Raw genomic sequence first — 24,674 nt, 5'->3', positions numbered from 1 at the left:
ACCACTATCCCCTTGGGTTGTTCAATGTGTCAACCAGCACCGCTACCAATTTCCATCCGGATTAATTGTTCACTATTATTATATATATGTACAAAGTGTGAAGTGGAAGGATATACGTGGATCAACATATGTAAGTGAAATCAGGATAACACTTACTACGTAGAAACTAATTTCCAAAATGGGGTTGAAGAGCAGAGGAATCTGGGGGAACAGGGCACAAATCACAAAAATTTGAGACACAATTTAATTAACACATAACAAAACAAAGAACGCCCTGGGATTCATTTCTTAAGGCAGACCACATTGGAGCACTCTCAAAAGTTCTGGTCTTAATATTATAAACTGGATATAGAGGCACTGGAGAAGGTGCAATGTGTATTTACTACGATGATACCAGACCTGAAATAATGTAACTATCAGAAGAGATTGAAAAGGCTCGGGCACTTTTCTCTAGGTATATAAAGACGAAGGGGTGACGTGAAAAAGCTCTTTAGGATTATGAACGGGTTTGATAGGGCAGTTGTAGAGAACATTTTTCCACTTCCGTGGGAGACCAGTTCTAAGGTCCATCAACATAAGATCGTCATTGATGAATCTAATAGGGAATCCAGGAAAAACCTCTTTACCCAGAGAGTAGTTAGAATATGGAACTCGCTAGTTGAGGAGAAGGATATGTTGATGGGGTCAGAAGGAGAGGGTGGGAGGAGGGTCGTGTAGAGCATAACAGCAGACATGGAATTAATGGGTCGAATGACCTGTTTCTGTGCTGCCATATAATGTAATGCAAACAAACAAGGCAGTTGCAATCCATGTGGGTGATTGCTGAATTGCTTTGATCTATTGGCTTTGCCTGAGACTTGACTCACAATGGCAACATCATGAACCTCGCTGAAGCCTCCCGACGTGCTTCCGCATTCTCGCACCTGTGGTAGCACTGTGGCCCTAATCACCAAATCTCAGCGCAGACTCTACTCTTGCTCATCTGTTACCTACACTTACATTCACCCCCTCAACATGATCCACGCTCCTGGTCTCTCCACAAGACATAGTTGCCTTAAAAACTCCAGTCCCATCCGAGTCTCTTACTAAGATATGCTTTCTCCCTTTCATCCCAGGACCTGTTCATTGAGCGACTCCTTATCCTCAGTGTTTTCAGTTCCCATGTCAGTTTCTCTCCCCACCCCGTGTGTTCGGAGCTCGGCTGTGTTCCTAAACATCTCCCTCCTCTAATACCCAAACCCACCATCACCTCCCCTAGAACTTTTCATCACAGTACTCTCCTCTATTCCTAAGGTCATCCACTCAGCTGCCTCTGATCCTTCAACTCCTTCCCTTGCCCTGCAAAAGAAACCATCCCCTTATCCCGCTCACCCTGCCCTGAACTTGAATTGCATTTTATTTCCTATTATCTCCCATCTCCCCATATGCCCTTTCTGAACTCGTTCTGAGCACGAACACCACCTCCTGCTCCCTTGACACAAGAGAGCACAAGTACCTCCCTGCTCTTCAGAAAGTGCCAGGGAATATTTACCATTCACCTGTGAGGAAGGTAAGGACCTCGGTTTAAGGTTTCATCCAAGGTTTGGTATCTCCACAGTGCATCACTCCCTCAGTATTGCAGTGGGCGTGTCGGCCCAGATTATGAGCTCCAGTGTTTGGAATGGGGCTCGAACCCACAATCATCTGACTCAGAGACGAGAGAGTGATAAACACTCGCACTTCACAAAGATGGAGAATTCTAAGATGTTTCTCCACTCGCTTCGATGTGTTATCCCACCATTTGCTTGCAACTTTAGATGCCCTGAAACGTGCATTAGCGCCTTCTGTCGGCGAACAACGCCATCACAAAAGCAGGTCACTAACATCAATCCCTTTCTATTTCGGTAGAGCATAAATTCATAGCATAATACCGTCTCTCAGGAACAGAAGTAGTCCACTGCACCCATCATGTCTGTGAAAGCTGTGTGAAAGAGCTGTACAATTGTGTCCCACACCCCAGGTTTTAAATTAAAGCTGGACATTAGCACCCTTCAATACATGTCCAATTGAATCATGAGTGTTCCGGTGGAATCTGTATCCAGCACCTTTTCACTTATTGCTTTACCAATCTTAAAATCATCTGAGTGAAGAAATTCTCCGCCGGTCCCTTCTTGTTCCTTTCTCAATTATTTTAAGCCACTGAGCTCTATTTATGGACCCAGTTTCCAGAGGATACAGATTCTCCCTATTTGCTCAAACTTACCCCTCTTAATTTAGAATACACCAATATGGTTCTCCCTTAACATTCTCTGCACAATCGCAGATTCTGCAATCTCTCCACGTAACTGAAGTCCCTCACACCCGGATCATCCTGGTAAACCTTCACTTTACACTATACAAGTCCTTGACATCGGTCTTAAAGTTTGGTGCCCAGAACACTACACTATACTCCAGCTGCCAGCAAGTCAATGCTTTATAAATGTTTAGCATGATTTTTACCGTAGAACTTCAGCTGAAACCTGAAATTACCCTGAATGAAGAATCTGGCGTGTATTTACCCGGAGAGAACATCACAATTACCTGCAATGGCGACATAAATTCCCCAGGTAGCGATTATACCTTTTATAAAGATGGGGGCAAACTTCCATTTCCCACTACCAGCAGAGTGTCTTACATTGCGTCAAGGAGCAGATATCAGCAAGGAGATTACCAGTGCAAGTATGGATACCTTGCAAACGAGCAATGGACCTGGTCCTCACTTAGTGCCTCGGTGTGAGTAACAGTAACAGGTGAGTGAGACGGGCAGCATTTTTGCAATATCACAACTGGTAAGTTTTTTATTTATCTGGAGAGACTAGATGAGATGGTTTTGTACCTTAAAGCTGAAAAGAATAAGCGGCGGCTCAATAGAGATGTTCAAAATTATAAGGGTTATCGACAGAGTAAATAAAATAGAAACTGAACCAAAGGCACAGATTTAAGATCATTGGCAAAAGATCCAGAGAGGAACTAAAGAGCACTGTGTTACACGGCGAGATGTTGTGATCTGGAATGCCAAGCCTGGAAGGGTGCTGGAGACATATTCAATAGCAACATTCAAGAGGGAATACATTTTTGAAGCATAGTAATGACCTGGACTTGGTTATACAGATCATAAGTCTCAAAGTTGGCAGACGAGAGGAAACTCGGAAATATAGTGAGCAATGAGGAGGACAGTAATAGACCTCCGGAGGACAATTACACAATCCCAAACCAGCGACCTCCACCAACCAGAAGACAAGAGCTTCAGGTGTATGGGAACACCATCACCACGAGGCACCCCTCCCACTCTCAGACCATCCTGACTTGGAAATATATTGTAATTCCTTCATTTTTCATTGCATTAAACCGTGCAACTCCCTGCGGGAGCACTGTGTGAGCACCTTCCCCACACAGATTGCGTCGGATCAAGAAGAATACCCACCCCCATCTTCTCAAGGCCAACTTGATATAGGGAACAAATGACGGCCTTACCATCAGCGGCCTCATCTGGAATGATTCAAAAATATTTTGGGACCACCGAAATAACTCCATTATTTGAAATGCGAATCCGCAGAGTTAACGTGGAGGTTCAGTAATCTTACCACATGTTCATCTTCGCTAAATTAGCAGAAATAGCGATGCCCAATTAAGCATTTTCCTTGTTCCGCCTGTATTCCAGAGTAAATTTTCTGGCCTAATATCTGACTTTGGAAAGAGAATCGAAGCTGATTTATTTTCTTTGACTCTGCCATTTGATTTCCTACATTTCAGCTGTGACTTGAGCTCCAAAGTATTACATTGTCTGTGAAGCGATTTAGGAGTTGCTGAGTTCCTGAAAGGTGCTATATAAATGCAAGTTTTCTCTTGCTTTTAATCAGGTCCCGAACTCCACTTTTGTGGAATCTCAGTCCCCAATGAAAGGACTTCCCTCCAACGTAGCACAATCACTTTTGAGTGAACAAATGACATGAACAACCGCAGATCTATTTCTAATTGTGCTTTCCGTTAATTTTACCTCAGATCCGCTAACAAAGCCAGTGATGTCTCTTGAACAACCGAGTCGGGTGTATGTAGTAGGAGAGAGGGTCACCATTACCTGCACTGTGACCGGAGATTATCGCAATAAAGCCTTCTACTTTGACAGAGATGGCCCAATGCTGTCCTCCAGCCCAATCGTAACAAAGGGCAACATTGCAACATTCCTGATTACACAGCGTAACCAAAGAGGGCGGTACCAATGCCAATATGGAATCTCCTTCAATGGAAGGCAATTATTTTCCCCGCTGAGTGAGGCTATTACGCTGACAATAGTAGGTGAGTAACAGGGGGCAGAGTTTATTAATATGTCTATGCAACATGCTTGGTATTTTCAAAAATCCATGTGTTATTCACAATACCAAAATGAAATGTTTAACGTTAGGAGAAAGGAATAAAAGCGAATGGCCTTTGATCTCATTGCTCAAAGCTTGACAGGATCCGTGTAACAATGGCCCTGAATACACCGCTGTGCATCTACTGTTATTAACAGCAATACTGAGATATTGCACCTGAAATTTGTCTCGGGTGGAGGAGCAAAAAAGACGAAAGTGAATCGGCTGCACGTTTTTACGCTATCCGATTCCATTGTGTGTGATATTAAACCTACTCGCTCAGCAGAAAACTGGCCGGTGGTCATTTACATTGTCCTGGCTATATCCAGCTCACAGCTTACAGCTCATGGTGGGCAATTGTGAGCAAATCCACCAAGCGGGAAAGAGCTTGTTTCGGGCCGGTTTCACGATTTACACTCCGCCCGATTTTACCATTAATTTACTTCAGTACAACGTAAAATCGGGTCGGCTGATTGGGTCACAACCTTTCGGAAATTACTTTCATTTGACTTCAAGGAGAGTATAATAGTCTGGGGTGAAAAGCGGATTGCAGAACCGTTCACGCCCAGCGGGATATTGATTGCTTGTTATCCTCACAGCTCATCCTCACAAACCATTAATATCACTTAACCTTCTGGATCAAATATTTGTGAGAGGGGAGATGGTCAGAGTTACCTGTAGAGCCCGATCTCCATATTCAGGGAGCATGTTCTATTTGTACAGAGGAGGGCAAAATAATCCAATCAAAATGGTCAAAGCCAATTCATGGGAATCCGCGATCATCTTTGACATCACGGACAGCATGGGGACTGGGTCAGAAGATTACTCCTGTGTGTATAAGGGAACAATGTCAGAGCGGCAGATAACCTCAGACCGAAGTGATACCGTGGAGGTAACGGTAATGGGTAAGAATCAATTTTTTCACTGTAATACAATCGGATATCACTGCTTGTCTCTCACATAATGACAATATAGGAGAATGAAACATATGGCCTGCGGTAGCATTACATGGGCGATAGCGATTTGCTGCTCATTTTATGACCCGCCTGATTATGTTTTCCATTTAATTATGTGTACAAAATCAAATTGCGGCCGCCTGATTCAAGGATCCGCCTAAGAAAATGTTTATCACTAGAGGTTCGAACAATCAACGATTAGTGCCACAATGACAGCACGGCGCCAGGGATTTAACCCCACTGAGTGTACTGTCATCTCAAGAAGCTCTGCAAGCTTACAGGAGAATCTGCGTGCTGAGATTTTCAATAAGATCTTGATATGCACGATATTTTAATCTAATTATCTCGTGGGTTTCCATCTCTCTCCCTGCATTGCATTTCGATAGTATTTCAATTCCACGGGACCTTCACCAGCCAGAACGACAAGGGCAGCAGACTCATGGGAGCAACATCCGCTCCAAATTCACCTCCACATAAACACTGTGACTACTAGAGCTGGTCGGAGGCAGGGAATTCTGTGGCGAGTGTCTCACCTCCTGACTCCACAAAGCCTTTCCACCATCTCTTTGCACAAGTCAAGAGTGGGATTGAATACTCTCCACATCTCTGGATGAGAGCAGCTGCAACTCAGGAAGCGTGACACAATCCAAGACAAAGCAGGTCACTTGATTGGCAAATTATGCAGCACTTTAAACAGTCACTCTATCCACCACCGGCACAAAGTGGCTGCAGTGTTTACCATCTACAAGTTGCACTGCAGCAAGTCACCAAGACTTCTTCGGCAGCACCTCCCAAACCTGCAACCTCTCCCATCTAGAAGGATAAGTGCAGGAGGCGCATGGGAACACCACCACCTCCAAGTTCACCTCCAAGTCATAAATCAGCCTGACTTGGATATATATCATCATTGAGATCCCAACCTTGCGCTTTACATGAAAATCCCCAGATGCATTTCTAATTGTACTTTCTGTTTATTTCACCACAGCTCCGCTAACAACACCAGTGATAACTCTTGATCAACCGAGTGGGGTGTATGTAGTAGGAGAGACGGTCACCATTTCCTGCACCTTGACTGAAGATTATCGAGATAAATTGTTCTACTTTTACAAAGATAATCAATATCTGCAATCCTATCAAAATATCAGAAAGGACATCATTGGAAAAATCCCAGTTACCAGTAAAGGCCAGGGAGGGCGGTACCAGTGCCACTATAAAACCTCTGTCAAGGGAAGACGGTTAGAATCTCATCGTAGCGAGTCTGTGACGGTCACTGTAGCAGGTGAGTGACAGGGATCAATGGATTTTGTATGATTTTATCAAGCTCTTGGAATTTTTATAAAATCATGCTTTAATCATTGGAACAACATGAATGTTTTAATATTAGGATAGAGGAAGAAACCGAATGGGTTTTGAACCTATTGATCAATTCTCGAAAGGATTCATGTCATTCTGGACCTGTGTTCAATTGATGTGAATCCATTACCGACAAAAGGCATTACTGGAGATAAGGCGATGAAATTCGTCACGGGCGGTAGCTCAAAACGGGCGCTAGCGATTCGGCCGCCCGTTTTCAGCCCTGCCTGATAAAGCTTTCCATTTAATTATGTGTATAAAATCGAATCATAAACACTATGTTCAAGGATCCGCCTCCAAAAAAATGTCCCACTTCATGTTTAAACTTTAAATTTTATTGCCACAATGAAAGTACAGCGTGTGGGATTTAACTCCACTGAGTGTAGTGTCAGCTCAAGAAGCTTTCCAGATGGGCTGGCCATAACAGATTACAGGTTTCTCTGTCCGAGAACAGAATCTGCGTGCCAAGACTTTCAAAATGATCCTATTATGTGTGATATTTTAATCGAATTACTTTGTGGGTTTCCATATCTCTCTCTTCATTGCATTTCGTCAGCATTTCACTTACACGGGATCTCCACCAGCCAGAAGGACAAGGGCAGCAGGTGCATGGGAACAACATCCACTCCAAATTCACCTTCAAATAAACACAGTGGCTACTAGAGCAGGTCTGAGGCAGGGAATTCTGCGGCGAGTGTCTCACCTCCTGACTCCACAAAGCCTTTCCACCATCTCCTTGCACAACTCCAGAGTGTGATTGAATACTCTCCACATCTCTGGGTGAGAGCAGCTGCAAATCAGGAAGCGTGACACAATCCAAGACAACGCAGCTCACTTGATTGGCAAATCATGCAGCACATTAAACATTCACTCTGTCCACCACCGGCGCAAAGTCGCTGCAGTGTTTCCCATCTACAATATGCACTGCAGCAAGTCACCAAGGCTTCTGCGGCTGCTCCTCCCAAACCAGCGTTCTATTCCTCCTAGAAGGACAAGGGCAGCAGGTACATGGGAACATCACCGCCTCAAAGTTCCCCTCCAAGTCACACACCATCCTGACTTGGACATATATTGCTGTTCCTTCATCGTTGGTACGTCCAACCCTTACAATTCATTACATTGTTGTGCACTTTGACCACACCGGCCTCACTAAGGTTCAATTAGAAGGCCACCCACACCTTCTGGAGGGGAAACTAGGGATTGACAGTAGTTGCTGGACATGCCAGCGACAACCACAATGGTATATATAAAAATAATTGTGTGCTCGCAAAAACGGCTAAATTATTTCAAAAGTGTGACACTCAAAGCCTCGCTTAGATTGGTTGCTCACTGCCTTCTGTTGGCGGGGGTATTATACTTGCAGTGGTACCAGTCGCTGCTATGGGAATAATGAAGACTTTCACTCTCTCTGATCTCATCTTCACCTTGCTAAAGTAACAGCACTGGGCATTTCAAAGCAACCATTTCCTTGTTCCGCTCGCATCCCCGAGTAAAATCTCTGGCCTGAAACCGGACTTTGGACCGAGAACTTGAGCGGATTTTGGTTCTTTGGCACCACCATTTGATTTCCCACATAACAACAGCGAATACACTTCAAGATTACTAAATTGGCTGTAAACTGCTTTGGGACGTCCCATGGTTATGAATGGCGCTAGAGAATTGCAAGTCAATCTTTTTTTATAATCAATTCCCGAACTCCCCTATTGCGGAATCTCTGTATCCGATGGGAAACTGTGCTTCAACAGCGCACAATCATCAATGAGTTCCCAACCTTGCACTGCACGTGGAAATCCGCAGATCCATTTCTAATTGTACTTTATATTTATTTTACCACAGATCCGCTAACTACACCAATGATATCACTTGATCAACCGAGTGGGGTGTATGTAGTAGGAGAGGCGGTCACCATTACCTGCAATGTGACCGGAGATTATCGAGACAAATCGTTCTACTTATACAAAGATAATCAATACCTGCAATCTGATCAAATGGTCAGAAAGGACAACATTTTAACAATCCCGGTTAACAGTACTGACCAAGGAGGGCGGTACCAGTGCAAATATAGGACCTTCGTCAATGGAAGGTGGTTAGAAACTCAGCGCAGTGAGTCTGTGATGGTCACTGTAGCAGGTGAGTGACAGGGAGCAGAGGATTTTAGTATTTTTCCAGCACTCTTGGTATGTTTATAAAATCATGCTTCTATCACTGTAACTGAATTAATATTTGGAGAGAGGAATAAAACAGAATTGGTTTTAAGAACATAAGGATATAAGACACAGGAGCAGGAAAGGCCATTTGGCCCTTCAAGCTTGATCTGCCATTCAGTAGGATCATTCGCAATATTCTACAGCATCTCCACTGTCCTGCACTATCCACATATCCCTTGATTCCCTTAATATTCAAAAATCTATCTACCTCTGTCTTGAATATACTCAACGACTGAGCCTTCACAGCCCTATGGGGTACTGAATTCCAAAGATTTATCATCCAGTCAGTGTAAAAATGTCTCCTCATCTCATTCCTAATTGGCCGAAACCTTAACCTGAGACTGTGGACCTTGGATCTAGACTCACACTTCTCCACATTCTGTTCCATTTGCCCTGTCCCTGCCCACTCATCTTGCCTGTCTATATCACCTGGAAGCCTTCTTGCATTCTCCTCACACCTTAAGTTGCACCAGCTCTGTATCATCAGCAAACTTGAATATATTACAATTGGTCCCCTAATCCAAATCATTGATGTAGATTGTGAAAAGCTGAGGCCCAAGCAAAGATCCTTACATAACCCCACTTGTTACAGCCTGCCAACCCGAAAATGAATCTTTTATTGCAACTCTCTGTTTTCTGTCCGTTAACCAATCCTCAATACATGCAAATATATTATCCCCAATCCCATGAGCCCTAATTCTGTTTAGTAACCTCGTGTTTGGCACCTTATCGAATGCCTTCTGAAAATTCAAATACACCACCTCCACTGATTCCCCCTTATCAATTCTGCCATTTACAACTTCAAAAAACTCCACCAGATTTGTCATACATGATTTCACTTTCATAAATCCGTGTTGACTCTGTCAATGCTATTTGTATTTTCTGAGTGACCTATTACCATTTCCTCAATAACAGATTCGAACTATTTCCCTACTACTGACGTCAGGCTAACTGGCCTGTAGTTCCTCGTTTCCTCTCTCCCTCCTTTCATACATAGTGGGGCTAGGTTTTAATCTGATTCCTCAACTCTTGACAGGATTCATGTAACATGCCCTGCAATCACTCGCTGTGCACCTGCTCACCGCAAAGGGCATTACTGGAGATACTGTGACATTCCTCACGGGAATTAGCGTAGAACAGGCGAAAGCGAAACAGCCGCCCGATTCACACCCGACAGATTTCTGATTCCATTGCAGGCAATTGAAATGGAAATCCGGCGATGTGTAAAACGTGCTGATGTTGAGCTATCGCCTGCTTTAGGCTACTGTACAAGACGAATTTATACTCCATTGCGTCTGAATGTTGTGCATTCAATCCCGACGAAAAACATGAGCTCACAGTCCATGGCGACACTTGTAGGGTAACTTTAACCACATCCTCCAGGTGGAAAAGAGGCGGATAGGGATCGACCTTCCATTTTACTCTCCGCCCAATTATACCCTCCATTGACTTAAATGGAATCTAATATCGTGCTAGTTTACCATTGTCCCTGTGACTGAGTACTGAGGGAATGCTGTTTGATGGAGCTGAGAGATTGGATATTTAGCGATGTGAAGACAACACATTCTGACAGGGGGCGGCCGGCTATCTCTTAAAATCACGCAAAATCTGACCCTGATTTCCAATTTTACTCACTAAATGTCTGGAACTACCACAGTGGAATGTTTAACGTCAAATGGCTTCTTCCTGCCAAAGTTTTAACTCCACTGAATGTATGGTCACCTCACGAGGCACCGCCAGTGTGGGTGGCCTTGTCAGATTACAGATTCTCAGTCAGATAACCGAAACAGCGGAATGAGATTTACAAAAACATCCTGATACGCAAAATATTTTAACTTAAGTACATTTAAGGTTTCATATCACTCAATGGATTTCGTCTGCACCTCGAAATCCCTCGACTTCCATCATAAAAAAGGACGATGGCAGTCGTAGCATCTGAACAGCATAATCTCCTAGTTCTACCTCCAAGTCACACACCATCCTGACTTGGAAATATATTTGGCGTTCCTTCATCGTCGCTCGCTCAAAATCTTGGAAGTCCATACCGAACAGCATTGTGGGAGCATAAATGGGTTAAAGAAGAAGACTGACCATCATCTTCTCAAGGGCTACTGGGTTCGGGCACTAAATGCCAGCCTTTCCAGCGAAGCCCACATCCTACAGCCGAGCAACTCTGCACTGCCTGATGTGAAATGTAAATCCACACAGTTTATGGGAGTTGTTCACTCTTTTTATTCAGGTTATGGCTCGACTAAGTTAGCAGAAATGTGAATTTCAAAGGAAAATATCTTCTCCTGGTATCAAAGATGGTAATTTCAGCGATAAGCCCAGATTTTGGAACAAGATCCCCAACTGATTTATTTTCTTTTTGAAACCATCAGTTCCCTTTTTGTCGAATCTCAATTGCCGATACGAACATTTCAATTAAACACGTCACAATCGTTATTGAGTTACCAGCCTTTCATGGCACAAGAACATGCAGAAATCCATTTCTGTTGTTCTTTACATTCATTTACCACAGATGCAGTAACAATACGAAATATATCAACGTGGAAGAGTGTGACATGATATATTTGGTACGAAGAACGAGGAGAGACAATAAAAACTGAAAGCTGCAACGCTAAAGTGTATGTGTAACCAGAGAAACCTGTAGGTATTTGTGCACACATTGTTGAAGGTGGCAGGGCAGGTTGACAAAACGGTTATACAAGCATACGGGATCCTGAACTTCTTAAATAGCAGCATAAAGTACAAAAGCAAGGATGTCATAATAAACATTTATAAAACACTTGTTCGGCCTCAACTGGAGCATTGGGTCTAATTCTGGGCACCGCACTCTAGGAAGGGTTGGAAGGCATTAGAGAAGGGCAGAGAAGATTTACGAGGACGATTCCAGGGAGGACGGACCTCAGTTACGTGGATAGAGTAGAGAAGCTGGGGTAGTTCTCCTTAGAGCAGAGAAGGTGGAGAGGAAGTTTGATTTGTACAATCAGACCTGCGTCCCCTGGTTACCTACCTTGCTGTCACTGGAAAAACGTTCTCCTTATTTAATCTATCTAAACGCTTCATGATTTTGATCACCTCTATTAAATCTCTACTCAACCTTCTCTGCTCTGACGAGTCAATCACAGCTTCTCCAGTCTCTCAATATAACTGAAATCCCTCTTCCCTGGAACCATTCTGGTAAATCTCCTCTACACCATCTGTAAGGCATTGACATCCTTCCTAAAGTGTAGTGCCCTATTCTGGGACACAGTATTCCTACATGGCGTCTAACCAGTGATTCCTACAGCTTTAGCATATCTTCTTTGACTTTGTAGTCTAAGCCTCTGTTTGATACAGCTTTTCTTTAAATGTAACCTCAGCTTATCCCGCCACATTCAAAGACTTGTGCATGTGCACCCCAGGTCCCTCTGTTCCTGCACCACGTTTGAAATTGTACAATTTCGTTTAAACATTCCCTCTTAATTCTTTCTACGAAATTGTGTCACTTCACACTTATCTGCATTAGATTTCATCTGCCATGTTTCTCTCAATTTCACCAGTCTCTCTATGTAATCCTGAAATAAAAACAGAACATGCTGTAAATACTCAGCAGGCCAGGCAGCCTCTGTAGAGAGAGAAACAGTGTTAACGTTTCACATCGATGATCTTTCCTCAGAACTGGAAAACTTAGAGTTATAAAACATTTTAAGCAAATGCAGAGGCAGTGAAATGGGGAAGGGAGGAAAGATCAAATGGGAAGGTCTGTGTTAGGTTGGAAGGCAGGAAAGATTAAATTACAGTAGGTCTGATTGTACAATGCAAAAGGAGATGGTATGGGACCAGTAAAGAAACAAAAGCTGGGTCTAGAGGAAGTGTAAATGGGAATAGCAGAATCATGTCCCCTTGATGTGTGTTGATATCATCCTCACTGCTCACTATATTTTCGACTGTCTTGTCTTCTCCAAACGTTTCAGTTATCCCCTGTGTACAGAAGCCCAGCTCATTCATATTTTGGTTCTCAAGAATAAGTCTATATTGCATTTTGAATCGATGATCACTACTTGTTCCTTTCGAATTACAGGTCTACCCAAACCAAATATATCAATGGATTCCAATGTTCTTGTGAAGGGTGGAGAAGTCACCTTTAACTGTACAAGCCCACGGGAGCTTCCTGGCATCACATTTTACTTATACAGACATGGAGAAACGAATCACTCGGATGTCCAGCATGCTGCTGCAGGGTGTAATTCTCTCACCTTCACCATCAGGAATATAGGTCATTCCGATGGAGGAAGTTACACCTGCCTGTACAAAGCGGATGTGAGCGGAAGGCGGCTAACATCGGCTCTGAGTGACCCTGTACATGTAACTGTAGGAGGTGAGTGAGATTCACAGAGTCACTGTATTTATCGAACCCCAGCACAAGGGGTGCTTGCATCATAGTTAGTCTGCATCAGTTGTTCTGTTTAAGGATTAAAACTGGCATGTAAATGACATCAATATGTTAAAATTCTTATTGGATGTTGACTCATAGGCTGCCCACTTTACACCCCGTCATACAGGACTGAACAGGTGGGCGATGTGACATTGCCCACTTTTATGCCAGTGCTCGAATACCCCTTGACTCTTATTCCATTAAGTGTTTGCTACTTACTGCGTGACTGATGGCAGAACTAAATCGCTAACCATTGGATGGTTTTACTTCTCCAACTCCGATTAAAAGTTTGATTCACTCGCTTTCTCCTGTAGTTCCTCATCGATTCTATAATAGTGCAAGATTAACCCTAGGGAAGCTGAGAAAAAAAAAATATTCACGTTACCGACTTTAACAAAAGGTCATTTTAACCTGGTAAGCAATAAGCAAAACAAACAATCTGCTGTTTGAAATATACAACAGGTCAGTCGGCGTCTGTGGAGAGAGCAGGATGTTGTGACAAAGGTCCGCACCTAAAAAATTAGCTCAACTCATTCTCTCCTCGCATGCGCAGTTTTGACCCAATGACCAGAATGAAACTTACAGAATGAAACTGACTAATTTACGTGCAATCTGTTATATTTTTGCCGCCAGCTGGGAACAGTCGCTTTGTCCCAGAACACGGTTAATATCCAATGAAAGAATCAAAGAATGAACGAGGCAACTAATCAATCGAACAATGAGAATCAGCTTCGTGCTGCGTCATGTTCTCCCAATGCATTGTGACGTCAACTGCATGCCAAACCCCCGCCGACTTTATTACTGATTCGCTGATATTGCAGCGCTGATTTAATGCGGGTCATTTATTATAAAAAACAGAGGAGGAGAGAACGACTTTGAACATCTGAGGCACGTTTTCGAAACAGTGAAAATCCAAGGCACCGCTAACATTAAGTATCGCGAGTGTTGGAAATGCTATGCCATTTTATGTGAAGAGACAAGGGAATCTGAGGTCGTTCTCCTTAGAGCAGAGAATGTTAAGGGGAGATGTAATAGAATGGTTCAAAATTATGAGGGTTTACGCTAGAGCAGATAAGGAGAAACTGATTCTACTGGCAGTAGGGTCGATAACCACAGGGCGCAGATTAAAGATCACTGGCAAAACACAGAGGTGAGATAAAATTATTAAATAAACAAGCGAGTTGTTGTAATCTGGAATGCACTGCCTGAAAGTGAGGTGGAAGCAGATTAAATATAACATTCCAAAGGGAATCGGATATATACTTGAAAGTGAGAACAAAATGCAGGGCTGTGGGGAATGAGCAGAGGTGTGATACTATTTGTATAGCTCTTTCACAGGCACGATGGGCCAAATGGGCTCATTCTTTTCTGTGCAATTCTATGATATTATATCAACCTTTTAATTTCTTATGTATTTTTTCTGCTTTGGAATTCACTCCGGATCCACTGCCTATCTGTGGCTTCTGTTAAGCTGCAGATTATCTATTTTTTGTAGAAACTTTTGTTTAACTTGGTTACGCTGTGTCCCTTTACCTCACTTAGATAAATCCTTTGCGCTGGAGGCTGGTGTTGGCTCTGCTGTGGGTCTGATTCTCATCTTTTTTCTGTTGGGTGTGTGCTTCTGGAAGAAAGGTGGGTTAATCAACATGCATTATCCGTTCATTACAGACATGCAGACCATGCTTACTGCCGCCTCTCCATGAACACAGTACTGACAACCTCCTCCAACCATCTCCCACTTCACCCATAAGCTCGGACTGTAAATATTTGGAAATCGTAGACTGACAGGCGAAATAGCGAGGGTCGAAGCAGAAAGGGTCCTGGGTAGAAATGCGTCTTTGGTGGAAGCACATAACGGGTGTATTTTAAATAGCCGCCTGTTATTTGCTCCATCCGATATTTAGTATCATTGATTTCAATAGAATATAGATTTTAACGTAGAATGGGCGGCTCAACGCTACTGCTAATTTTGAGCAACTGCATTGCTGGGGTACAAATGTGTCTTACTTGATCGTGCAAGATGGATGATATCGCATTTGCCACCTGTAGTATTCCCCATGTATGGAACTGAATGTCCTGTGGGGTGTAGAACATGCAGAGTGAGCGATACCGCCCATTTTCCTTTACCAGTCAAGTGGAATTCCAACCCACAGTGTCACATTGTAACGAATGAATCGAAAAACTCGGTATTCTTAGTCTGGAAGGAGACGGCTGAGAGGTGATTTTGTGGAGGTGGTTAGGGTAGTACATGAGTATGGAGGAGGAAAATCTGCAACACAGCATGGAATGAAATTATAGTTTGGCGGAGCGGGAGATGGGCGCTGTGTACAATGGAAATCCTGCCTGAATTCGACCGTTTCCCACCGGTGGGTTTATTTAAAAGTACCCCCTTCGGGTTCCTTCATAAAACATTGGTTGGTTGTGTCGGGACAGCTATGGTGCTGAGGCACAGGTTTCTGTGTCCAAAAGACCTTTTCAGCTCATTGACTCTACTCTTATTCCTATTTTGTAAACCATTATTTGGCTCAGATTTCTAACACTTACATTTTCTTCTCAGGGAAGTGGAGAAGCAGCAGAGAAATGAGGTGAGATCATTGACTGTTGAATTGTCAATTACAACCACACCTGGCCAAGATAAAACTCAGATGCAGATGTTCAGGAATAATTGTACCCTGTATACTTCACTTCCTTTTCATATTAGAAAGAAACTCCCCCACTCACACTCACGCACACATTCCAACACGCAATTAGACGTATATACATACATACACTCACAAATATGTATATATATACACAGACTGGTATACATAATCACACACATTCACACACAAGAACACATATATTTTCTCATACGTTCAGTGAAAGACACAGATACACGCTCATAATAAAGCATACACTCAAACTCAAGCACACACATATTAAAACACACATACACACACTCAAACACACAATCATAATAAAACACACACACACTCAAACACACACACAATCACACACACTCAAACACACACACAATCACACAAACTCAACCATATTCAAACACTAATCCAGGCAGTTTTCACTTACTTCAGTAATTTTGTTTGCATCTGCACTGCATCCCATTAAATGTGTTTTTGTTCATTATCTCATTAAACTATAGCCTTTCTCATCTGGGGATCCCATATTAACGACAGCTCAATGAGAGATGAAATCCCTCTTTGTGCTCACTGAATCGATATCGCGAATCGGTTTGTGATGATTTCATCAAATTCTTATTTTTAGCCCAATGGAAATTCTGCTCGCCAAAAAGATTGTCCAACGGGAGGAAATATTCACAAACTATGTAATGGTGCCGCTTCACATGGTGAGAGCAGGAGATAGGTCCTCATTAATCACCTTAGACGTCAAACTAATCATTAGTTCCAGGGTAACAAGGAATAACCTGGCCTGGGAACAGTTGGATAAACACATGTTCCAGGACATGGGCAGAGAGATACTTCTACATATAACATGGGATCCATGTCTGAAATCCAATCAATACCTGTATCAAGAATTTAATGATCTGTGACATCGAAAATAAAATGATTAATTGACGATATATGTTGTTTTAAGGAACACAGCGCCTCCTGGTGACCAAAGCAGTGAGACCCTGACATGGAAGTTCAGTTTTGTATTCGTACATCCAAAATTCTCCTTTGCATTTAGCTTTTCTTGCAGTTAACGAAAAGGAATGAACACAATATTATTGTTACATTTCTAGTAACCGTTTGTAGACATTTTATTGTATTAGCAAGCCAACTGTGAATCACATAAACTGTCAATCATTCTGAATCATTTAGTGAATCTGACCAAGAATCAAAATAAACTCTGAATATATATTTTCATCATTCAATGAAAGTGATTTTTCAGACAGGGAGTGATGAGGGAGTGTAGTCAACAGATGCAGAGAGGATAGTCGGAAACAGGTCGCTGGACCCGGCACATAGATGTAAAACAAACCCCTTTTTTATTCCGACCCACTGTGCTAATTTGTTTCTAATAGGAAATCTGATCATGCATTGTTTTAAATATTTATATATTTACAGTACAGTAGTGTAATAGATGGCAATTGCTGAAGCAAGTTGAGTCGGTAATAGCATCACAGGTTTTTGCAAACATGCTGTGAAGCTGCACCACGCCACCACTGGTGGATAGATGTAATTACAGTATGCCAAATTCCTGTCGCAGATTTTGATTCTACAAGTGAATCAAGCAGAGGAATTTATCATGAGCAATGTGAAGCAACTAATTACAATCGGAAGTGCGATTTATAAAGAGCACAAAAGATTTGTATGGTATTGCTCATCGAATTCGCAGTGCAATAGGCATGTGGAGTCCGGGCTAAGTAGAGTCTTCAAGTGCAGCATTGCAGGGTCATCTTCTTAGGGTGTCAGTCGGAACCGAGGATGACTTGCTTCCACACTAAAAATTAGTTCTCAGGTGACTACACGCTCTGTCAAAGGTGGGGCAGACGGTGGTTGAAGGGGTGGGTTGGTGGGCTGCATGGGTTGACGTGCGCTCCTTCCACTTTTTGCTCTTGTAGGGTAGTGGATTACTGGACCGGGGTACACAGATGTAATTAAATTCCAATGTTGGCCGTTTTTCCCTTTTGTACAATACTTCACGTTTTATTGTTATTTAATGTTAAATAGCAAAACCCTTTCAAAGATGTGAAGCTAACACATTGGGTTAGGAGGAGCATCGAACTTCTTCTCCAGTAACGTTTAATGCGTTGTAGTGCCACCCGTGGTTAGATGGTGTAACAACAGTGTGAGAAATGTACATATAAAGTTTCCAGAATAAAGGATCACATAGGTTATTATAATGAGAAAAGATTGAACAAAAAGGATGACAACATTTTTACAACAGCAAGTAAGATTTTGTAGAGAGGTAGCAACATGCCTGTATGATGTAAATATTTCGGAATCAAGTGTTTCCTTATTCAAATAGCTAAAGTTATTATCATGGATAAAAATGCATTAATATTCAACAATCGAGAGTTTAGCACTCATTGAGATCACAGGACAACTCTAGATTAGGCAAGCTATCGCTGCATCAGCGATAATCCGAGAAACATCAAGTCATACAGTGAAAATCTACTGCCCATGTCGAGAGAAACCTCAGCCAACCCATCCACTTCCTGGAGAAACCGAGGAATTGAGAAGGGAAGCTCAGCATAGGAGGTGCATTCACTTCCTAGTGGATAGTCAAATACCCATTGGTAGTTGTCAATGGCCAGCTAGTTCCCACTATTGAGTGTGGAGATGGTGTCCCATCCATATGATGCTAAACAAAACCTCCATAGGAATAAAACTCTTTAATAAAAGAGGGAAATGCTCTAAGTATTTAAACATCAATCCATTTGTTATTGTGTTTTATTTTGTTTAGATGCTGTTCTTAACCTGCAAACATTGCCGAGAGTAAACGCTGTAAGTTAAAAATGCACTGGGATTTTATTTTTCCATTGATGTGGACTTTTATCTCGCTCATTCCATCTCCTGGAACGATGTGTCCAAATATTTGTTGCCTTCTCCAACAGAGTTCTTCTTCTTTTGAAATATCACAATTGCCTTGTCCAGTAATTAATATACACGAGGACAAAAATGTTTTTGATCACACTTCAATATGTCTTTAAACGGCGACAGAATGATGTCCAATGCAGAATAATGAACGGATCTCTATTTTTCTAAGCGGATTGAACAAATGTATTTGCAATAGAACAATAATATTTGAGGGGTGAGGTGTAGATTTGGGCCCGCTATAGGAACTGAAGGGAAATTACAGAGTTCAATTACCACGAATGCAGCTGCAAACACACTCCTGTACAAGCGAATCTAGGCAGTGTACAGCATTTACAGTTTAACAATTGGTTAATGTCTGGAATATGCAGAGCATTTTGACATAAACAAGACCATTTTCTATTTCACCCACTGAACCAACATGCGCTTTCCACGTCTTACACACAACATCCTAGTATCCCACCTGGAAAGTTAAGTTGTCCCTTCATTTTCCAATGCTGTCAGAGATAGGCGCTGGAACTTTTGGCTTAGAGTGGGCCTAAAACAGTGATCTGGATTCAGCCGCCCATTTTACACCTTACTGATGTCCCTTTCCATCGATGTCAAAGTGATCGGTGGCCGAACCCTTATCGTCCCTTCAGCACCTCTGATCAAGTAGAAAATTCCTCCCGCTCTCTGTTTCCATCATGTCCTGTTGCCCTGCTGCTGCTCGAGAGTCCCTTCTTGTTTTAAACAAACAGCATTACCTGAGGTGAAACCTTCATCTGCAAATGTAACCGTTAGCAGACAGTTAATACCCTTTAGAGCAGTGCAATATTCCCCGTTTAATACTGCTCACTCCAACAACGCTGCTTTTGACATTTTTCGGCTTCTGCCTTGGAGCATCAGCTGATAGAATTTAGCTGAACTGTTACCAGAGTGTAGTTGTTCGATTGCATTTCTGACCATTTGCACCATTCCTTTCAGAGTCAGCGAGACACCGTCCAAAACCTCGGTGAGGACTCCGTCCTCTATGCAGCAGTGAAACTCGAGAAGACCAGGCACATCCATCTCAACAGTACCGGACAATGCCATGGTCATCAGCATTTCACCCATTAAAATATTATTCAGCGAGACTTTGTGTTTGCAAGAAGCCATCTATAGAAATGTAATCTGTGAGAAATGTCTGACCCCACTCCAGGTTATTAGTTTACTTTGTGCGTAATTTAAACAAACATTTTAGAACATGGTAACCAGGAGCCGGCCATTCAGCCCCTCGAGCCTTCGCTATGGAATGAGATCATGGTTGGTCCGAAGCTCAACTCGGTTTACCCGGTTTGTGCCTAATCATTTGATACGCTGACCTAACAAAACTTTTCAATCCCTCTCTCGAAATCTCCTATTGTCCCCCAGCACAGAGCCTTTCTGCGGGTAAACTTCTAAATTTCTACAAAACTTCGCGTGAAGATGTGCTTCCTGAATTTGCTTCTGAGCGGCCTACCTCTAATTTTATAATTACCTTGTTATAGATTTCATTACCAGAAGAAATAGATTACCTATAGCCAACCTATCAGATAGTGTAAACATTTTAAGAACCTTGATTAATTTACACAATAATCTCCTGTACTCAAGGGAAAACAATCCAAGTCAATGCAACCTATCCTCAGAATGTAACTCTCTAAGCTCCGGTAACATTCTGGTGAATCTGCGCTGCACCCCTTCCAAGGCCAATAGTTCCTTCCTGAAGAGCGATGCCCAGAAATGGCCGCAGTATTCCAGACCGGGTCTGACCAAGGATTTGTACAACTCAAGTTTAAATTCCATCCTTTTTGCCATGTTCCTTGAGATAATTGTGACTGAATCGCTGTTTCTGTGTAGCCGGGCACAAAATGCAAACTTGGCCCCCAGTCATGAATTTGAATAATCGATTAACCGCCGGATTGGGGGCTATCAATTTCGCCAATACTCTCGGCACCACCTTGCAGCAGGAGGGTAGAAGCGGTGTTTTAGTAAAGTAAAACTTCTTACTAAGCTTGCACATTACAGAACGGACCTCACTTTGGGGAAATTAGAATAGATCAGGAAACTTCATGAACATCTTTGCCCTCTCCGCTACTGCTGGAGTTTCCTCCAGGAAGTCAATTCTGCTCTAAATAATTTGGTGTAAAATATGTTTTTGCTTTTACTGCCTGGGTGCTAAGTTTCACCATAGCAGAGCGCCGAATGTTAAATCTGGCGCAGAGTATCGCGCGCACCTTGAGGAATGGGATTGACTTTCCTTTCACTGACAAAAACGGGGTTTATTATGTTAAAACTGTGCGACTCCCCTCTGCCCTGCCAGAGTTTCCTCTCTGCGCTCTGCCCGGGTGATGCTTTGTTGCAGGAAATAATTATAACTGTTAATGGCATGGAAGATGATTTAATAGCTTTATAATAGCATATGCATTTGAGCGTACAGCAATGTCATGCGTTCAGTATCTGAATAAAGGCATTACAATTTCGCAGAAGTCTAATTACACAGTAGTGGCGTTTGTTTATTTACTACAAGGTCCCATGAGGTTGGAAAGTCCAATAAAAACAACTTGCATTTATATCCTTTCCTTAAACGGTCCAAGGTGTTTCACAGGAAGGTAAGCAGAAAAAAATTGAGATCGAGGTATCTGAGAAGATATATATTCCTTGGCTCACCTAGAGTGCAAAAATCAATCTGTCTCAGCCTTGAATATGCTCAACGAATCAGCATCCACAGCCCTCTGGGGTAGAGAATTCCAATGATTCATAACCCTCTGAATGAAGTTATTCCTCCTGATCTCAGGAATGAATCTATTGAACCTTCGTTGCACCACTCCTAAGGCATGTATATCCTTGCTCCGATAAGGAGATAAAAATGGCTGAGACGTTAAACCGAGTCCCCGCTTACTTTCTCAAGTAGACATAAAGTATCCAATGGCACTATTCGATAATGCGCAGGGGAGTTCTCCCCTGTGTTCTGGACAATGTTTGTCTCTCAACCAACATCACTAAATCAGATCATCTCCACCTCATAACAACAGAAAATGCTGGAAAAACTCAGCAGTTCAGGCAACATCCGTGGAGAGAAATTTGAGTTGACGTTTCGGGTCGGAACCATTTTTCAAAATTGGAAAGAAAATAAAATCGATCGAAGGCAGGACTGCGATCGACAAAAGAAGTAAAAGAGACAATAAAAGGTATTCGAAAGCAAACGAGATGGTTATAGGCCGGTGGAGACAAAAGACAGCTGAGATTAGGTGTGAAGTGAACTAGCAGGTAAGAGACAGCTGCCAGGTGAGAGGGAGAAACAGAAGGAAATGCGGGTGGGAAGGAAGACCCAAAACAAACGGGTGGAAAAAATTATAAGTAAAAAAGTAATAGGGGACGAGGTTATGATCTGAAATTGTTGAACTCGATATTGAGTCCGGAAGGCTGCAAAGTGCCTAATCGGAAGATGAGGTACTGTTCCTCGCATTGCACTTCGTGGGACATTGCTGTGCACAAATTGGATGCCGCATTTCTGACATTGCAACAGTGATTGCTCCTCAAACGTACTTCATTTGCTCTACAGTGTTTCCTGGGTTCGTGAAATGGAAGACTTTATTTTTTCTTTCGACTTTAACAGGGTGGAAATACCTTGCCCTTACTAAAGCCCCCACAAAACATACTTTCCGCCCTCTTTCACGTCCACACATCTCCACTAACGGGTGGGTAAACCTATATCGCTCATGATACACTAGCTCCCAAAGATAAAATTACAAACGTTGTGTGGACCAGCGGTCAGCGCTTTGTAAAAGTGAGAACTGAAGATTGGGCTGGAATCTGAACTGTGATTCAGAAAGTGGGAGGACCAATCACCGGCAGCCAATGAGGAACAAGAGGGGCTGCTCGCTCACCGTGGACACCATCACATATTCAGGCACTACCCATTGAACTGAGCTGTTTCTGGGAGCCTGAGATTAACTCCTGCTCCGATATAATTAAATGTTTGGAGGTGATGAGTCTGTGGGAGAGGCGCTCAAAGAAGCAAACAGCAGCCCTTGGACAGCAGCGCTCCTCTCTCTGTCCAAGGTTTGCGTGCTTAGCTGTCAGTGTGGATGTAGCTCAGTGGTAGAGCGCATGCTTTGAATGTATCAAGGTCACGTGTTATAATTTTTAGTCTCTCCAAGCACATTATGACTGTAATTATGAAAATATAATCTCTATTTTCTCTGACAGAGAGCCAGCTGCCCAGCGATACTGATGGCTCACAGCTTTTAAATACTTTTCTGTTCTCAAGGTTTCTGCTCCTCTTTGAATATTTCAAAAACAGGTCTGTGGCATAAATGCAATGACCAAGGTTTAGTTTCCAAGCTGACATCCGACCTTTGAATCAGCAAGTGAGATGGAAGAACCACAGGGCGTCAAACAGGAACTGGAGCTGTGGCTGCTCGCTCAGCATTGTGAGTCACACAATCTGGCCAGTCTGTTACTGTGGGTGAAGAGCAGCTTCGGCCCAGTGAATGTTTCTGGAGCCTCAGCTGTTGTAACCTGCTGCCCTCATAAAGCAACATTCAGCAACTGTAGTTAAAGAAAATGCTTGGAGATGCAACTTAGGCTCGCATACCACTGAGCTACATGTCCGGGGCACCAAGCTAATGACATCAAGGATAGAAGGACTGAGTTCCTTACTTTCTCAATGCCAACATTCATTTGCTGGACTTAAAATAAGCTCCTTTTTTGCTCCAAGTATGTACTGAATATGTGCATCGAATACAACTGTGGGTGAAGAGAAGAAACCAGGGCTCAGCACAGAAGTGTGAAAGGGGCATTGAGCAGGAAGACATGGGGACTCCTTGGGCTCCTCCCTCAGGGAAAAAGGAGACTAAGAGGAGACCTCAGAGAGGCCTTTATCATTATGAAGAGATAACAACATATAATCATAGAATCTTACATCACAACAGGGGTATTTGGCTCTGTTGTGAGAGTGCCGTCTCTTTGAAAGAACAATCCAATTTAATCCCACAGCCCACTATTTGTCCCATAACTATCCTTCTAAGAACATATAAGAAATAGGAGCAGGAGTAGGCCATTTGGGCCCTCGAGCCTGCTCCTCCATTGAATAAGATCATGGTTCATCTTCTACCCCAACTCCACTTTCCTGCACTATCCCAATTCCATCAATTCCTTTAATATCCATAATTCTATCGATCTCTGTCTTGAATTTACTCAAGGATTGAGCATCCATAGTCCCCTGGGGTGATTAATTGCAAAGATACACCACCATCTGAGTGAAGAAATTTCTCCTCTTCCCAGTCTTAAATGGCCGTCCCCTTATTCTCAAACTGTGACCGCTGGTTCTATACACTGCAGCCAAATGAAACATTCTCGCTGCATCTAGCCTGTCGAGCCCTGTAAGAATTGTATATGTTTCGAGAGAATATAGGCCTAGTCTACTCAACATATATTAATAGTACAATCCCCCTATCCCAGCAATCAGTCTGGTGAACCTGTGTTTGCACTCCCCCTACGGCACGTGTAATTTCCCTTAGGTAAGGAGAACAAAAGTTTTCACTGACAGTCTGAATGCTTATCCTCACATGTAGCATGTACATTGCACTTGTTGACTAGGATCAGTTTCTGAGGATCCTCGTTCTCTATCTCACATCAGTTCCCTTTAGTCAGTCCACTATCAATCAGACTAATCCCGTTGTAACCCTGTAGCTCCCTACGAGGTGTTACCGAGATCTGGAGCAAACTGTTCAGATGCTGCTGCCGACTTCCTTTCGTTAAGTTTCTGCTCATCTCCCCTGTAAACATTAAAAGAAACTGCAGCAAAGCAGCAATTGTGAAGGTTTTGT

The 24,674-nt window shown here is 42.8% G+C and overlaps 1 protein-coding gene and 1 long non-coding RNA gene across 2 annotated transcripts; both read left to right on the top strand.

Annotated features, from left to right (window-relative positions):
- Window positions 1-2,467: 2,467 nt before the first annotated feature.
- Window positions 2,468-15,009, top strand: LOC147087176 (Fc receptor-like protein 5). Its single transcript, XM_085978080.1, has 6 exons — window positions 2,468-2,585; window positions 3,982-4,314; window positions 6,312-6,605; window positions 8,516-8,809; window positions 12,953-13,249; window positions 14,849-15,009. Exons 1-6 carry the CDS (start codon window positions 2,468-2,470, stop codon window positions 15,007-15,009), a joined length of 1,497 nt encoding a protein of 498 aa, XP_085834206.1.
- A 1,768-nt stretch (window positions 15,010-16,777) lies between these two features.
- On the top strand, window positions 16,778-21,335 carry LOC147087175 (uncharacterized). The gene is made up of 2 exons (XR_015075599.1): window positions 16,778-18,753; window positions 19,810-21,335. It is a non-coding gene; the product is annotated as an uncharacterized LOC147087175 (long non-coding RNA).
- The last annotated feature ends 3,339 nt before the right edge of the window (window positions 21,336-24,674 follow it).

Source organism: Somniosus microcephalus, unplaced genomic scaffold (assembly GCF_052327205.1).
Source record: "Somniosus microcephalus isolate GS21.2 unplaced genomic scaffold, FLI_Smic_1.0 unresolved_chr6, whole genome shotgun sequence".
Classification (NCBI taxonomy): Eukaryota; Metazoa; Chordata; class Chondrichthyes; order Squaliformes; family Somniosidae; genus Somniosus; species Somniosus microcephalus.
Note: the sequence above shows the minus strand (reverse complement) of the source record. Positions and strands in the feature narration are given on the sequence as shown.

Coding starts and splice junctions, on each gene's coding strand:
- LOC147087176 (XM_085978080.1), top strand. CDS start 2,468: ATGATTTTTACCGTAGAACTTCAGCTGAAACCTGAAATTACCCTGAAT. Junction 2,586..3,981: donor TGGCGACATAAATTCCCCAG/GTAGCGATTATA, acceptor GAACAACCGCAG/ATCTATTTCTAATTGTGCTT. Junction 4,315..6,311: donor TATTACGCTGACAATAGTAG/GTGAGTAACAGG, acceptor ATTTCACCACAG/CTCCGCTAACAACACCAGTG.